At 42.6% G+C, this 16,333-nt stretch overlaps 8 protein-coding genes across 8 annotated transcripts; 7 read left to right on the top strand and 1 right to left on the bottom strand.

Annotated features, from left to right (window-relative positions):
* Positions 1-320: 320 nt before the first annotated feature.
* On the top strand, positions 321-2,234 carry IL334_003598 (uncharacterized protein; the record flags this gene model as incomplete). The annotated part of the gene is made up of 6 exons (XM_062935328.1): positions 321-422; positions 478-719; positions 795-1,373; positions 1,446-1,804; positions 1,873-2,048; positions 2,133-2,234. The coding sequence occupies 6 exons, from the start codon at positions 321-323 to the stop codon at positions 2,232-2,234; spliced, it is 1,560 nt and encodes a 519-aa protein (XP_062791379.1).
* A 1,007-nt stretch (positions 2,235-3,241) lies between these two features.
* On the top strand, positions 3,242-4,250 carry IL334_003599 (uncharacterized protein; the record flags this gene model as incomplete). The annotated part of the gene is made up of 5 exons (XM_062935329.1): positions 3,242-3,416; positions 3,499-3,572; positions 3,649-3,887; positions 3,955-4,021; positions 4,098-4,250. The coding sequence occupies 5 exons, from the start codon at positions 3,242-3,244 to the stop codon at positions 4,248-4,250; spliced, it is 708 nt and encodes a 235-aa protein (XP_062791380.1).
* A 523-nt stretch (positions 4,251-4,773) lies between these two features.
* IL334_003600 (uncharacterized protein) lies at positions 4,774-7,333 on the top strand (the record flags this gene model as incomplete). The annotated part of the gene is made up of 9 exons (XM_062935330.1): positions 4,774-5,037; positions 5,118-5,342; positions 5,403-5,827; positions 5,883-5,962; positions 6,033-6,183; positions 6,244-6,526; positions 6,580-6,633; positions 6,694-6,799; positions 6,855-7,333. 9 exons carry the CDS (start codon positions 4,774-4,776, stop codon positions 7,331-7,333), a joined length of 2,067 nt encoding a protein of 688 aa, XP_062791381.1.
* A 345-nt stretch (positions 7,334-7,678) lies between these two features.
* Positions 7,679-8,558, bottom strand: IL334_003601 (uncharacterized protein; the record flags this gene model as incomplete). Its single annotated transcript, XM_062935331.1, has 2 exons — positions 7,679-8,205; positions 8,270-8,558. 2 exons carry the CDS (start codon positions 8,556-8,558, stop codon positions 7,679-7,681), a joined length of 816 nt encoding a protein of 271 aa, XP_062791382.1.
* Positions 8,559-9,228: 670 nt separating this feature from the next.
* Positions 9,229-11,554, top strand: IL334_003602 (uncharacterized protein; the record flags this gene model as incomplete). The annotated part of the gene is made up of 7 exons (XM_062935332.1): positions 9,229-9,464; positions 9,661-9,757; positions 9,817-9,930; positions 10,022-10,906; positions 11,013-11,266; positions 11,325-11,452; positions 11,508-11,554. The coding sequence occupies 7 exons, from the start codon at positions 9,229-9,231 to the stop codon at positions 11,552-11,554; spliced, it is 1,761 nt and encodes a 586-aa protein (XP_062791383.1).
* A 1,413-nt stretch (positions 11,555-12,967) lies between these two features.
* Positions 12,968-13,354, top strand: IL334_003603 (uncharacterized protein; the record flags this gene model as incomplete). Its single annotated transcript, XM_062935333.1, has 2 exons — positions 12,968-13,241; positions 13,320-13,354. The coding sequence occupies 2 exons, from the start codon at positions 12,968-12,970 to the stop codon at positions 13,352-13,354; spliced, it is 309 nt and encodes a 102-aa protein (XP_062791384.1).
* A 786-nt stretch (positions 13,355-14,140) lies between these two features.
* IL334_003604 (uncharacterized protein) lies at positions 14,141-14,711 on the top strand (the record flags this gene model as incomplete). The annotated part of the gene is made up of 3 exons (XM_062935334.1): positions 14,141-14,381; positions 14,468-14,602; positions 14,668-14,711. 3 exons carry the CDS (start codon positions 14,141-14,143, stop codon positions 14,709-14,711), a joined length of 420 nt encoding a protein of 139 aa, XP_062791385.1.
* Positions 14,712-15,839: 1,128 nt separating this feature from the next.
* On the top strand, positions 15,840-16,209 carry IL334_003605 (uncharacterized protein; the record flags this gene model as incomplete). Its single annotated transcript, XM_062935335.1, has 3 exons — positions 15,840-16,008; positions 16,098-16,119; positions 16,197-16,209. 3 exons carry the CDS (start codon positions 15,840-15,842, stop codon positions 16,207-16,209), a joined length of 204 nt encoding a protein of 67 aa, XP_062791386.1.
* Positions 16,210-16,333: the final 124 nt, after the last annotated feature.

The raw sequence follows: 16,333 nt of genomic DNA on the forward strand, positions 1-16,333 counted from the left end.
ACATCTTAAGCCTCATTCATCTCCACTCGTACATCAAAGATACCATCTCATTGCGACATCTCGGGATGATGTTGACATAACGATAAGAGTCAATCCCGACGCGCCTGTTTTTTGTTCTGAGAGGTCTCACGTGCCTAGCTGGCAGCATGTCTGACCGTCTTGGGGGTCATGCCTAATTTTACCTTCACCAAACACGTCTAGCATTTCTCGCAATGTTGATGTTGTTGCAATTTAAACTCTTCCACGAAATCGTCTTCCTTCTTGAAACCAGTATAAATCGAAAAATCACCTCTGATCACAACTACTTCCCACTGTTCAAGATGTCATATTTACGTGATTCTCAACCTGTGATAATCCATTGTGATACAGATTATATAAGAGCCGTACATGGATTAGCAGAATTCTTCAATCGACCTGCAGTTGTATGTCTCGTTTTATCCTATTCTATTTGATTTTGGCTAACCTACCGCCCGACAGACACTGCGAGCATGTTATGCTGTCCCATCATCCTCATCCAAGACGGAGACGAATGGTGATGTGCCTATGAGAGAAGAGACGACAACACCCGGACCTGAGATATCATCGAGGTCAAATTGGTTAATAGGAGATGACCTTTCGAACGCAGAGAAAGAGGCGGATTTCAAGGAGAAATATGAAGTTCATTGGCCATTCAGGTCAAATAAATCAAATGATGATTGTGATGGACGTGCATATGTGTTGTAAGTTTCCACAATCTTCGACCTGAAGCCGGTATAACAAAAACGTGATCATTGATTTTTCGTGGTATGATATAGAACACATGTATACACAATGTTAGGACTGAAAATATCAACCAATTCATTACCACTTTTATTCATACCACCACCTTCACCTACATTTCCTCTGTCACTCCAAGCGTCGTATACTCAACTAGCGTTTGAATCTCTCAATACACCTGTATTCTCTATAATCCCTTCACCTCTAGCATCATTATATGCATTAGGATCAACGACGGGAATAGTGATCCATATTGGTAGAAATGAAAGCACTATTTTCGTCATAACCGATTCAGTCGTGAGGTGGGAATGTTCAACTACAGTCAATGTTGGAGAAGCAGATTGTGAAGATTTCTTCCGAGACCTATTGATGGAGGATGAATTATTAGAACAGGAATTGAAATCCGCTTCAGAGAAAGCAGAATTGACGTCAGAAGAGAAGAAGAAATTGGTCAAAGAGGTAGCTGAGTTCGTTTGGAAAGAATGTACGGGTGACGATATCGAAATTCCAATCTATAAATCTGGTAATAGAGGTATGACAGGTGGATTAGCTGGAGGGACAGGTGCGGGTGCTGGTGCAGGTGATAAAGAGGATGACTCGTTTGATGTTGCCAAGAAGTACGTGCAGCATGTCCGAAAAACAACCCATTCCCATTTATTCAAGCAGATGAAGCTGACTTGTTGTGACAGACTCGTTGGTGATGTAGCTCCTGCACAAGCGGTACAGTCACATAAATCAAAGAAACAACAAGCTGCCGCCGCAGCAGCAGCAGCCAAATCCGCTCAAGCAATTGCCGATGCCGCGGCTGTTGCAGCTCAGAACATCGATACCATCGTAATAAATATACCTTCATTGCCAGGAAAAGAGTTCCAACTTGGTCCAGTACGTCATCGATTGTGTGAACCACTGCTATTTGGCAAGAACAGAACAGGTGATACAGTTTGGGAAGGAGTAGGAAGAGCGATTGACAATGCTTCTTTGAGTATAGGAGAAAGATTAAGTCTGTGGGAGGGTGTGGGTGTCGTTGGTGAATTGGCAAGATTCAGATGTAAGTGTTTCTGGGATCCTCATAACCCTAGAATTCGAAAGCTCATTGGGGGCTTCAATGGTATTTAGCGTTGTCACCTTCTTTAGTAACTTATCTGGCGCCATATTTACTATCTTCAACGGATTTGACATCAGATTGTCAACCTGGTAAAATACGTTTACTCAACATACCAGATTACTTCGCGAATTTCAAGAACTCAACATCGGAACTCGCTCCCTTCTTAGGCGGTTCCTTAGTTGCCAAGGTAAGTCAAATACCGGTCCTGCTTACGTCGCGTAAATTTAAAAAGTTCGATATGCTGATTGTCACGCGTTATGGCGGTTGATAGGTCGCGTTCTCGGATTCACAAGGTAAACATGCGATTAGTAAAATCGATTATAATCAGAAAGGTCCCGCAGCGATATATAACGTTTCTCTAGAAGGTCAATAGATGTATGCAAATCAATGGCCGAATACTGTCGTTGATTTGTACGGTATGGCAGGACATGTGTAATTGATTTCTGGGGTTTTTCCGGGGCCCGGTAGACGTAATGACGAGAAGAGGAGAAGCCAGATACCGTGTCCGAGATGCAGTAAGTCTATCCAAGACTTTGGGATGCACGAGCTCCTGGAAGTTCTCATATGAAATATCGATATCGAACAGAACGGTCGAGATGATCTCGTGATCTAGGTTTGAGACATGGAGAGAAAAACCTTGGTGCTAGCCCCTCCAGACTTCCCAATTGATATTCCTCAAGAATTCAGTACCCGGGTTTGACCCATATTGGCAGAATTCACGTCACGTAGCTGCTATACCGTATATCACCTACGGAAGGTCATCTGTGTAGCAATTCACATTTCCTCCATTGGGAATACAAGAGTCAAAACAGTTCAGAATGGATAAATGGGATTCTTGATATAACCGGCGGTGTGATCCGTTAGGTCATGTGCACAAACAACATCTAAATGAGATTATCTTTCCCCGCCTTTTACGGGAATAAAAACAATTTCATTTAAATTGTTTACGGTACGAGTAAAGCCATACAGAGTTAGTGGAGTGAGTATGTTGACAAGACTGAAGGTGGAAACTGAAGATGAGACTTCCCCCAAAAGGTATTGTACCATTCATATTTAGATTGATTTCATGTTCCATCTCAGAAATCGAGACAACCGGTTGCAAATGATCTAACCGGAAGATACAACCAAAATGTCTCTGAAGTACCTCTTGAGTATAGGTGACATCTGCTGACCATGTTAACAACACTTCCTATGAGAATGAGTGAGACTCAGCCAAGAACAGAAACTGTCGTATGCAGCGATTTTCCATACTTATATATAGTGCTCATGGATCACATGTATGCTGGAAAGGGGCATCCCACATTGCCCAATATAATATAGAATTCCTGTCTTTTGTGCATATTGACATATCATTTTGCTCATCGATAGAGTAGCTTCAACATGTCCTCGTACAACTACGGCAAAGATGATCGACACCACCGTCGACCATTAGATATGGTAATTTATTTCATTACATTCGGCTTGGGTGTTGCCACTGTCGCGTCTACTGCCAACGCTTTAGTGAGACGTAATGCGGAAGTTGGATTCGCTACGAGAGCGGCTGCTACCCAAGGAGGTAAATCATAATCCTTTTCCCTTCGATTCCAATAGCCTCAACAGTGTCCGTTGCAAGGGTTTAATGCTAAATCCTCGTTTAGTCAAAGTGATCATCGCAACTAATGCTCTTACCCAACCTGGATACGCTCTTTGTTCGGCCGCCAGTGGTGTAGTCGTAAGTACCAAGTTATACTTTTCCAGGATAAGATCGACCTACTGATATTCCATGATCATCTTCCCACGTTGAATAGGTTAATTCACTCACACTCCTTGCGTTCTCATTCAATATACCTAGACCATTCCGAAAATTGGTATGGCTCTTACCGATCGCAGCATTATTCAACTTTATCTTCATGCTCGCTACTTGCATTGCGGTATTTTACAATGCCAAAACAGGTCATATAACAGCTTATGGAACTTTGAATGGTATCGTATTACCTCAAAGTGTTCTTCAAGCCAATGCCAAAGCTTTAGGACTTTCTTATTACTTGCAAGTTCCAATCAAATCTCCTGATCTCCCGAAGTATATACTGATTTTTGTGCTATTCTTGAAATAGCTGGGGTAAAGGATACGTTAAATTCATGGCAATAATCTCAGTACCTACTACTTTATTCAGTTTGTTGGTAAGGATCAATTCATGAGCCGTCCATCGTGATCTTCTCATTCGTCAGCACATTCGCTGATGAGTATTGTGTATAGACCGCCATTCTAGCTTTCACATTCTGGAGAAGAGAGAAATCCTCAAGATCACAAATTGAAGCTAATAACATCTCTACTCGCCAAAACAATGCTTCACCCACTTTCATGAATGGAGAAGAAAAGGGAACTACTCAACATATCGATCGAGTATAGAATGTTCCAAGATATCTGGTATCGTCATGTCTCGTTCCTTTTATATATTTTGAGCTTCGGCCGTCTTCGCCTTCGATCGGATATTCAATCTTCGCTTTGCTGTTTGTCTTCTCTATGTGTTTTTCTGTGTGTCCCTATTTCATGATTTCAAGATATAAGGACTCTATACAAGTCTTTTCCAGTCCCACAGTTGTTGTCGCCATGTTCAGTATGTACTCGTCCGCTGGACAATGTGACCATTTTGCCTCTGACATCGTTGCAGTAAGATGTGTTCTCACATCCCGAACATTAACTGATACTGATGGGATGTACGCAGGCACCAATCATGAGGTCCGTGCCTTCTTATGACGCGCTTTTTGGTGGGATTGCATTTTCCAAAAATACATGCCCCGAAAAAAAAGGAAGCAAGGATCATCATGATCATGATCACTTGTCTGGTGATATTTATCTAACATATCCCCTCTGTCATCAAGATCGCCAATACTATACATGACGATATAGCCTCCTGTATCACTCTTTCAGGATGGTCGACGATGATGGTCTAGTCCTACCGACTTCTGCTGGTCCGCCAGTGTATCTCGCAAATGGACATAGCACGAACGGACCACCTCTCATCCGGCAACTACCACCGGCTTTACCTCCCCGTATCGTAAAATCAGTCGAGGACGCAGAAGAAGAAGATCGAATGGCAGCTGAGTTGGAGCTCGAGAAGAAGATCGAGAGAGAAAGGATCGTTAAAGGTCTGAATAATGATGATCTCAACGCACTTTTACGCATGTTCGATAAGGTGAGCCGACCGAAATCTTTCCGATGATCCCCCAAATGACCTTGTCTGAGCTCGCGCACTTTCTATTATCGTTTCTATAGCAAGTACAAAACGTTCACATCTGTACGCCATCGGAACAACATGAAATTGCAGCAGGTCTTGATATGCAGCCCTCTGCTCAAGAAGAGTTTACGTTAGACAAAATGAGGAGCAATCTAGAGCGTTTCTATGCTTCAGTTGGTATGGGTCTGCTAAGAGCGGTGTTGGAAGTGCAGAGGATACGGAAGTGGGAAGAAGGCGGGTCTCGATCCCTTGTGGCATTACTTGTGAGTTTTCCACCTGATCTCGATACATGCCGGAGCTGAATCGCGCTAACTGGTCAAAAGGTATACTCCCTAGCTTGGTATAACAATCAAATATTCACTACACTGCTTCTGTTCTTCGCTACTCTAATCCTTGTACCATCTTCTCGATCTTACTGCTTCTCCGCTCCCATGAACAGTGATATCAAAGAAGAGCAAGACGCATCAGGTTTATCGGCATCAGAGGATAAGGCGAATAAATGGGCAGATTCAGTGACGCAAGTAATCACTTCCTTTGCTACTCCTGGTGGAGGAGGCAAAGGAGGACAAAATGTAGAGAAGCAAGTTACGGAAGAAGTAAATGGAGTAATAGTAAAAGACATGCGTAAGAAAGAGGATGTCAATGATATGAAAGATAAAAGCGATAAAGAAAAAGCAATTATACTTTACGCTAGACCTACAATGAGGATCATAGGTGGATTGGCTGATAAATGGGAAAGGATAGCAAAGTGAGTACTAACTACCGACCTGCCCCCGACCTCGTATTAATGTGAGTTTGTTCAGTGCACTCGAACCAACACCGCCGTTCGCACTCGAACCTGGTCGGATGAGAGTATTCTGTTGGCTTATAGCACCGTTACTTCGTGAGTAAAGTCATCGAGAATTCTCAATGAAATCGATTCCTCACTCATTTTCACGCGTTTGAATTTCCAGTTGTCTCAATGTTCGTTTCTGAACGGATGTTCTCTCGGGTGTTTGGTCTATTATTTGGTTTTGTGATGTTTGGACAACCGATAATCAGCTGGATCAATGACGAGCTCAATCGCCGGTACCCTCATTGGTTCCAAACTATCATTCTCCAGTAGTAAGTTTTGATAAACCTTGGCTATTATCAAAGATACAGTGCTGATATCGACATCTATAGCAACATACTGTCTGATGTCCCAACAAATACGCAACTTGTACTTCGTCTACTTCGAGACGCCGAACATAAACGAAGACCGTTGCCTCCGCCACCCCATAAAGAAGGTGACGCCGATTCTCAAACTCCACCAGAAAGTACCGGAGATGATGATGTTTCAGATGATCAAGCGCCAAAAGAGCAGACAATGCAGAAATCAATGAGTCAAACGAAGGAGAAGGTGACTCAAAATTTCCGGACCAAGATTCGTCGTGGATGGGATAAGGCTGGTTGGCTGAAAGAAGAAGTGAGTAGCACTTCTCTCCACTTGCGAAAGGTATAATTGACAGATGAACGCAGTCCTTTGCTTGGATCAGTGGACATAAAACACCTGATTATGAACGTATAGCCAAAGTACGTAATAGACATATATTCCTAAGCACGATTGAGGCTAATCTCCGCATGCTTCGGCAGACAACTTTGGACAAGCTTAAAGTCTCTCATGATGCGAAACCTGTTAAAGCAATACTTCAACGCCTACCCAGTGGCGTGAACGAAAGCTCACCGGATACTCCTTCCCGTGAGCTTCACGTCTGTACCAGCAAATGTGGTGTATATGATGCTGACTCCGTTAGGTTACTACGTTCATCATGTCAAACATGGTCCGGGTCATCTCATCATTCATCCCCCGACTGTGCCTATTCGGGGAGACGACCCATTCACACCTGCTCGAATCACCTTCACAACAATTCGACGAGTTTCAGCATCTAGGAATATTAGCGTAGATCCAGATGAAGATTCCAAAAAGGGTAATTTGACAGTCAGTATCAATGATGTCGTAGCTCTCAAAAAGGAAGGTATGAGTTGGCCAAGGCGAGCCATAACTTCCTGGGCGTTAGATACGCAGGGAGCAGGTGGGACAGGTCTTGAAATTAAAATTGTAAGAAGGGGTATGCCACAGATACAGAATGCCAATGAAGAATCTGAAGATGGACTTTTACAGAAGAATACCGAAGGTAAAGAAGAAGTTATCAAGTTGAAATCTATTGTAAGAAGAGATGAGCTATTCAGTCGTTTGCTAAGTATAGGAGAACAAAGATGGGAGTTGTTGTGAGATAAATCTTTGTATAAAATCATCATTCTATAACGATCCATACACGATGCACGATGTTATATGATATCGACCAACGTCGAGCAGTAGCTGCCAGAAAGGATATCGAGTTCCACTTCTACCTGTCCTGTCCAACTTTGGAACAACTTTTGCAAGTATCTGTATACATCACGTTGATAATTGTACTGTACTTCCACTTTTCCACCTCGAATCTTTTTTGTTGTTGTTTTTGCAACTTCAGATGATAAGAATGCACCTATGCCATTGCAACCTAGCTCTCTGTATTTCAGGAGTATCTGAAATATCTCGTAAAGCTGGGGTGAGGGCTACAAACCCTGATGTCTACAACTAGAATGGAAGGATATTGCCATATAACCACTGTCTTTGAACGGTCTTACCAACATCTTGGTCCCTTTTGCCTTCAACCACAGCTGTGATGAATTCCCCACTTCCACTTGGATCTCCTGCACCTATCTTTCTTAACAATTCCGGATCACCTCCTAAGCCTGTAACCACTAGGCCTGGGTTCACCGTCCATACTTTCACTCCATCATTCTTGAGGATTCGATGCCAATCCCTCATGATCATGTTCAATCCTACCTTTGATGCTTTGTAAGCTGGCAATTCCCTTTGATGTGGTTTAGGCCATCCTGCGACTGGATACTTGTTCAAGATAAATTCTGGATTTTGAGAAAGCGCGAAAGAAGCTGTTCCAGAGGTGATAAACAGCAATCTTGGATTGCTAGACTTGATTAGTGAAGGTATAAATTTCGCCGTCAAAATGTGAGGTCCTGTAACATTGGTCGTCCATGTTTTATCGAAGATCTCTCTAGTTGAAAGCCCGTTTTGAGGGCCGACACTATCAAGCTCCACTCCTGATTGGGTGTGTCGTGAGCTTCACGTATCTGTCCCTGAGGGAAAATGTTGGTGATCACTCACCAGCATTATTGATCAATACGTCAATTCTGTCCGTGACTGTCTGAACTGCTTTGAAGGCTCTCTCAATTGAATCATCTGATTCAAGATCAACGACAGCTGGTGTAAGCTCGGAAGTGGTATAAGGTACTTCTTGTTTTAGAGTCTCGATTGCTTTGTTTGACTTTTCGTCCGATCTTGCACCTAGGAATATATGGTACGGGAGATCAGACTTCAAGAGATGAAGGACTGTTTGATATCCAATACCGGTATTGGCACCCGTAATGAAAACTACAGTCCGTGTTGTTGACATGACTATCGGATTCCGTTCAACGATCGCTGTATGAAGCTGCGACGGCTGACTTGGCTATGTCTGCTTCTTGTGAAAGGTGGATTTTATAGCCTCGTTGAGGATGGACCTCGGGGTGGAGGTAAAGTCAGCCTACAAACAGCCGAAGTGGAGGCAAAGGTCAGATCAACAATCTCATCATATATGGTCCACAGCAAATCGTGCATTCAGCGACGTTATAAACCCCCTCTGATGACATGTGTCATCTACGGCCTTTGTATAGACAGTGATATCGTACCGAATCGAAGCTGGAATTTATCGCGTGAGGAACCCCCTATAGATGAAAAGAAATCGAATAATTCCATCAGTAAATGTTCCTTCGAGCGTAAAGCTCGCTAATTAAGCAATAGTCCAAGTCATACAGCCTCGTCGGATCCTAATACTTCCAACTGCTGCCTGATACTGTATGCTTGATGTTACGTCTTCATGCCAAGAGTGATTGATTGAGCTCGTATTCGATGTTGCCTCGATCACATCCCGAAGAAATCTGTCCCTGATTGACGAGTATTTTTGACGCGTTATACCCTCGAGTTACCGAATTTGACATTCGAATGTTCATTTACTTCACTACAGATTCCAGAAAGTCACCTTCATCTCCTTCACGAGATATCAGATTCGACAATTAAAATCCCACATGCCTTCTGCGGATTCCGGTCCAAGTATTATTCTGCCAGCGACCTTATCTCATTTCGTAATATTCAACCCTACTCTTCGGCCTGATATACCCAAATCAGATAATAAGGATGATGACGATGACTTGAGAGAAGCTGGACAGATCCTCTTCTATACTTCCCGAGAGGCAGGAGGGGTAAGTCGGGATAGGATGTTGAGACAAGTTGGATTAGCAAAAGGTCTTATGGGATTTGCTGAGTGAGTAGGTAGATTGTCAATTTATGATTCGTCTCGTGCATCCGATTGTGGTCGAACAATGAACTATCAGGTATATACACCTCCTATTGGTTGCACACCCGTCGTCATCACTAGTACATGGGTTACCAGGTTGAAATCACAATTTCATCCTCAACACAAACCGTTGAGGGTGTAGTAACTGAAAATCGTACCGTAGTATGCTATCGGATTCGTTGTCTAAATACTGGGCAATTCATGCGAATCGATCTCGACTGATCGTCTTTACTCCCGAGCCAGACTTCTTCATCTACATTGTATGTTCAAATCCCCAATTCGTACGCTGGATGGCCACACACACTAACGTTCTCTATAGTGTGTAACGCCATCGCATGCAGATAATGAGAAGAAGGACCCTGCTATGGGCTCACAGGGTGTCTCCGATGAGATGCTGGTTGATGGGCTTGCAAGAGGATATGAAGATTTCAGAGTCAGTGTCCTCTATCATCCCCCGCCATAGTTTGTTGTATAAATTGACGTATTCTCATATTTCTCGACACATTATTTCTTGTCAATAAAAGCTTCTACATGGACCACTATCCTCTCAACTCCCAGTATCGAATTCACTTTCATCGACTCTCGATAAATTCTTCACTCGCTTTGCATTCCAATTCGAATCTACACATCTCAATACACCTTCAATCACTCAATGGGTAGATGGCTATCCTCCTCCATCTATCTCATCAGGCTTATTTGACGAATTCGCTAATTGCCTCGGAGCGGAAGATTCTTTGATTGTGGTAGGACAAGAAGGACCTCTATATGTAGACCAATCAGTGAAAGATCAACCTCTGATTAGATATCTATATAATCTGGTCCAAGCGACACTTCCTACTCCTGTGGTCAATCAAGCGATTTCAATAATAAAGGAAGATAGGCAGACATTAGGTTTTGGACTGAATCATCTTGGCTTAGGGCGAAAATCACAGACTTCAAGGAAAGCAAGTTGGGCTACTTTGGGTGGATGGGTACCTGAGATAAGACGAAGCTCAACACCGTCAATCAAGACTGAGCCAGATAGAGTTGAGCCTCCGTTAGATATAGCTAGAGATGATAGTAAGGGGAAATGGGGATTCGGTTTAGGAGGATTAGCCGATGCTATGGGTAATGTGGGGACAGCATTTGGTTTGGGAAGACCAGCTACTCCTATTCAAGGTCAAGACAAAGTCACTCACACCGCATCTAATCTGAAAATCGACTCCAACGAAATCCCTCCATCACAATCTTCGCTAACGGATACGGAACCCTTATCTCCCGAATCACATCACGTAGAACAAAGTGCTATTGCCGTTTCTGAGCTAGAAGCCGCGGTCGAATTAGATGAAGAGATTGATTGGGATGCCCGTTCCTTGTGGATACACGGAGAAAATGGAGAAATCGCGAAAAGGAGGATTTGTTGGGTTATTGTGAGTGCACAATCCTTCATCATTCAATTGCACAATGCGTGGACATACAGTCGAAATGTGATCCCCTGCGACTCGGCAACATTCATCAGTACTAACGTCGATATAGCGCGATAACATAATTATCGCCGTCGTATTTCCATCGAAGGCGACAATGCCTTACAATACTCCGTCAACCAAACAAACGTTGAACCTGTTTGCGAAGATTTCGCAAGGTCTTTCGCAAGGTCTATCACCATCAGAACCACCGGTATCGACGAATCCTTGTATCGTGTCGTTGAGTCAAGACGTGATTGTAAAGGCAGGGATCATGGATACTTCCTCGGAACAATCTATCGTGTCATTAAAATCGATACTGAGAAAGTAAGTAACATATCTACCAGATCTGCCTCGCATACATCGTTAATGATCGTAATAAAAGTGATTCGGCTGTCAACGAGATTTTCGCCAAAACTTCTTTATCCCAATTCCTCGTTGCTAAACGTAATGAAGATAAAGAATTGTACATGAACATTGGGTCGAAAGATGTCAGTTTGACGGATGCAGATCGTATGTTGGAAATATCTCTAGTCAAAATCGAATATGCGCTGATCTCATGGAACAGATGTCGTAAGAACGTTCGTAAAGCAAAACCCAGGACTTGCTGTATGATGAACATGTTTGGGTTCCCTTATAGTATCGGAACCTGCGATGGTCCAGGTAGTTGTATAATCCCGATGCAAAGGCATGGTAGCGAAGTAACGGTATCATATCCTAGCGAATGAATTAGCATGCTTGCCTCCCATACCTCTGCAGATATATTATGGAGAATCGCACTATTGGTGGAGAGCATATCCGAGGCTATCATCGTTATTTAGAATTCAAGTCAAATTATCGATGAGCGAGCCAGCTCATATCAACTATATCCGCAATCATATCCGTGTACCTTTCGATTATAAGCTTTTCGCTTCCGCTTGATTTGCCTCTCGGTTGTACCAATGCAGCTCTGTAATTTCCACAAATAGCAACCACTAGATGCGAGCCTAGATCTCAACGGAACTTTAAGACGTCAAGATAACGTTTCTGGACGTCACGCTGCTGACCAGCTAGACTACCTGAGAGCGCAGGGGCAAGGATGTCGCTTGGACCAACCGTTGTGTACTCAGCGGAGCGTTGTTTGGAATGTCTGATACCAGAAACTTTACTCGTATCGAATCAACAAAATAATGAGATCTGAACTGTAATCCGCAGGTTCAAGGAGAAAGATCAATAAACAAGGGTTCGTAAAGTTAAGGAACAGTACCTATTTTCCGAAAAGGGGAAAAAATCGTCCAAAAACGCCCATTCCGAGTTTACGTTTCCATCATTCGGATGGTCCATTAAGGTTTATCTGAGGAGAAGGAGGAATCAAAGGCCTGATTGGAGCAGAGCATCCGGTGAAGCAAGTGGGATCTCTTAAACTTTATTGCGAAGTAGGAAATAAAAAGCCTTGTTGGCGCATTTGGCGTTTTGTTTCTCTAGGTTATCATATTATTTTAACGCCATATCGGTACAAACCGATTTGTCACCCCCATATCTCACCCTGACCCCAAACTCAAACTCAAACTGTCCTATTGGTATGGGTATGGTGCACTCCAAAGATTTCTCCCCTCTTGCTGGAATAGGTCATTCAAGGGGACACAAGAGGGGATCAAAACTTTATACAGGAAAAAAGAAACCGCAAAATCATTGTAGCAGCAACCAAGTGAGACAGAGGAATTTTTGATCAGCAAGTAATGTTCATGTATCGTATCTTGCCACGAGTCTGTTTGTGTGATCACAGTTTGGTTTTCTTTCAACAAAGAAGCATTGTCAAAAATCTTTATCTCTATCAATTCATTCACCATTGAAAGAAAACTGGTCTTTTTTTCACGTTGATCATCTTACCAATACCAACTATTGTCTCTCTTTTCATTCATATTACGGATATATCCCATCATAACGCATAACCGTCAAACTCACCTTTTCTCGACACGGCTGCTTGATCACTCTAGCTAAGTGGCTCGAAATATACTCTAATACTCCTGAGGATCTGGTAAGAAAATCATGAAGTTTTCCCAATTCTTCGTTTTATTCTTTGCCATCTTCTTCATCTCCCTCACTCTGGCAGCAGCGATCCCAGCATTAGATATCGAAGAATTGGATGATCGATATCAACAGGAACATCAGCTACAACTACCTCCTACTACTCCTACTTCAGAAGAAGAAACAGGGGAAGACATGTTCACAGAGATGGAAATGTTAGATAATCTGTCAAATGCACAGCGGATGGCTCGTGGGTTACCATTAAGAAAGCCTGGACATCTATTCAACGCGAGGTGTGAGTATATGAATTCCTATTCTATCATATCCCTCTTTCCTTCATGGGATCCATCACTGACTTTTTGTGTATCCGTAGTGGGTCCGAGAGCACCTGCACCGTCCGGAGCATAGGGAACGGTATGCAGGATAGTAAAGGTATAATCTTCATGTAAGTTAGAGAGAAATCCTTCTCTCTCTGCTCGAATATCACGCACTAATCAATGGTTTATAGGAATCATTTTGGGCTCGTCTTTGGGTTTTCTTTCACTTTTTACGAATCATCACACTTCTTTATAGATACAAGCTTTGCTTTTATAGATATTTTCTGTAGTGGTGTACGATACATTCACTGTAGCATGAATTAGACTTTTTAGACGATGTTTGTTTTGCCACTTGAAATCAAGGATCAAGAAGCTCTATTTCTCATTTTCCGATAGGCCAACAGACAATTGGGTATGTAGATTCTCTTGAGGTATCATTGTCACCCAAATACGTACACAATGCGCTTGCTTTTGTATTCTTTGTGTTTACAATCAGATATGAGAGGTTTCTTCTGATGATACTTTCGATCCAAGAGGCGTGGGATCTACCGTACTGTACATAACATAATGAAAACAAAATGTACGTACGTGCCTTGAATGAAGTACCATTATTTGGGATATGTTCCGTTCGCTTCAGCTTTACCTAAAAAGTCAAAATCAATGTTCAGTAAAACTTGGTGTTTATTCACGAAGATCGCCAGATAAAGAATGTCGGAGGTGATTTGGGAGATGCATATGTACGTTTCTCCCTATGTATATAACCTAGCACAAAGAAAAGAAAACAATCCCCCATATATATATTCTGTCCTACAACATAACTAAGACTTTCAACTCTCATCCAATTCATACTTGAACTGATAACAATAAGTTGAACAATATGCGTTTGATTACTTTCGCCATCATTTGTTTGGCTTTCCTCGTAGGGTCATGTTTAGCAGCTCCTGCTCCTGCTCCTGCTTTACCTCCTACTCCAGTATCCGGTTCTGGATCTGGATCTGTTAATCGAAGAGACATGGCCAGAAGAGGAATTAGGGATGGTATGACCAATGGTGAATTGATCGCTAGAGGTTTACCACTCAATAATCCCAAAAGATTGTATGATCCCACTGCACCTAAACGTGAGTCCACATAAACAGGCACACATCAAGTGTGCCAAGACAAGGCATAACACGCTGATGAAATGAAACGACTTGGCTTCTCTCAGCTTTGCAAGCTCGAGCTTCGCGACGATCTCTTCCTAATGATTTATATAATGATGGGTTGTCTAACGGGGAGAGGATCGCGAGAGGTCTTCCGCTCAACAATCCCAAAAGACTATATGATGCCACTGTAGCCAGAGGTAGGTCTACTTTTAGCGATAATGCAACAGAAAATAGATACTGATATAGGGAATACTTTTCTCAGCACTGCAACCCCGAGTTTCGGCTGCAAGACGAGCAGAGAATTGATTGCACGACAGGGGTTAGCCAATACACGAGCTGGGCAAAGGTTGACGGTAGCTGCTATCATGTCTAGAATAGAATGCCGGATCATACCCAAGGACAATAAACATACATATACCGAGTAGGATTTTTGGGCTTTTTCCGTCTTGATGTATGCATCTTCATATCTGCTTGATCATTCTCACATACACATATTCATGTACGCATAAGATATGGGGTGGTTATTATACTGCGAGATGGCTTGCTTGCCGGTGCTGGGAAGACAATGATCAACGATGATCGAGATCAATCAACACTTAGCAGGCAGTATGATCCGTGCACTTATTGTGGGATGTACCCGATAAACATACTCACAACAGATGAATCTGGCACATTAGCCAGATAGACTTCGGACGGAAGCCACCGGATCAGAGTTTGCCGAAGGTAGCACCTCCTATGGAAGGCGTCTCCGATGTAATGATGTGTACATCCATGATCAAAGATCAACATTCCATGAGTACATTGGATGGTCTCAGTATAAATAAACGGAAAAACTCTTCTTGGCTTGTGTAATTAACCGTAAAATGAAATCTATATTTACATCGCGTCCCATACCCCATCCATACTGTGGGAATCAGGTACGGTCAGTCACCCATTCTCCATACCCACGGGTTAAACATCAACTTACTCATATGATCATATAGGACCTGCACAATAAAGTTTTTCGGTACAGGTTTGAAATGGGGATCTCTTATTTACATTCATCGATAGATGTTCTTTCGGATGAGTTAAACAAGGAATGCCTCTTTGTCTCGACGGTACGTAAAGGATTCGCGATATGTTGGTGACTTACGGCGATGTTGTACATGTTATGGGATATTTGATTGTTTGGATCTGATAAACAGATAGACAAAACAAAGCATACCGTGTGGACTGATAATGTGAATGTCGAAATGCTAGGACTGGAATGGAATGGAATTACTGCGTTGTAGAAGATATAAATAGTCGTCCATTTTCATTGAAATCCACGGAAAAAACTCATTCTTTCTCCAATCAACTCATCTAGTCCCCAACGGATATCTGATCTACCAAACAAACCTACCCATTTTCTTTCACTCGACTTCCCCAGTTATCACGTTGTTGGCTGAACCATACATGATGTCTCGAATCCTTCTTTTCCTTACTATAATCGCACTTTGTTTCGCAGTGGTACAAGGTGCACCTACACCTACTAAAGTGACTCGAAATGAAAGATTGACCAATGCTCAACGGATTTCAAGAGGTCTCCAACCCAGAGCTCCAGAAAGATTATATGATCCCCTTGGTGAGTAAAGAGAGTAGACTTGTGAATAGATGAGATAGAAGTCGTTTGGGCAGACAAACTGACTTTTTCAATGATATATAATCATACAGTTCGACGACAACCTGCACCATCGTAAGTACATTCACCACAACCGTAGTTTCATTCTTATACATTAGCGCCATTTGATTGACGAACGTTTCTTTGATTAGGAATCTACCTTAGAACATGATATCACGGCTGCGGGTGGATCTTGATGGAATGTTTAGTTTACTATTTTGGGTCTTAGGTTCTGATCGTGGGGTAGTAATATTATGTGCGGCTTTGATTACATGGATAACTTGACTTT

This window comes from Kwoniella shivajii, chromosome 4 (assembly GCF_035658355.1).
Source record: "Kwoniella shivajii chromosome 4, complete sequence".
NCBI classification, from domain to species: Eukaryota; Fungi; Basidiomycota; class Tremellomycetes; order Tremellales; family Cryptococcaceae; genus Kwoniella; species Kwoniella shivajii.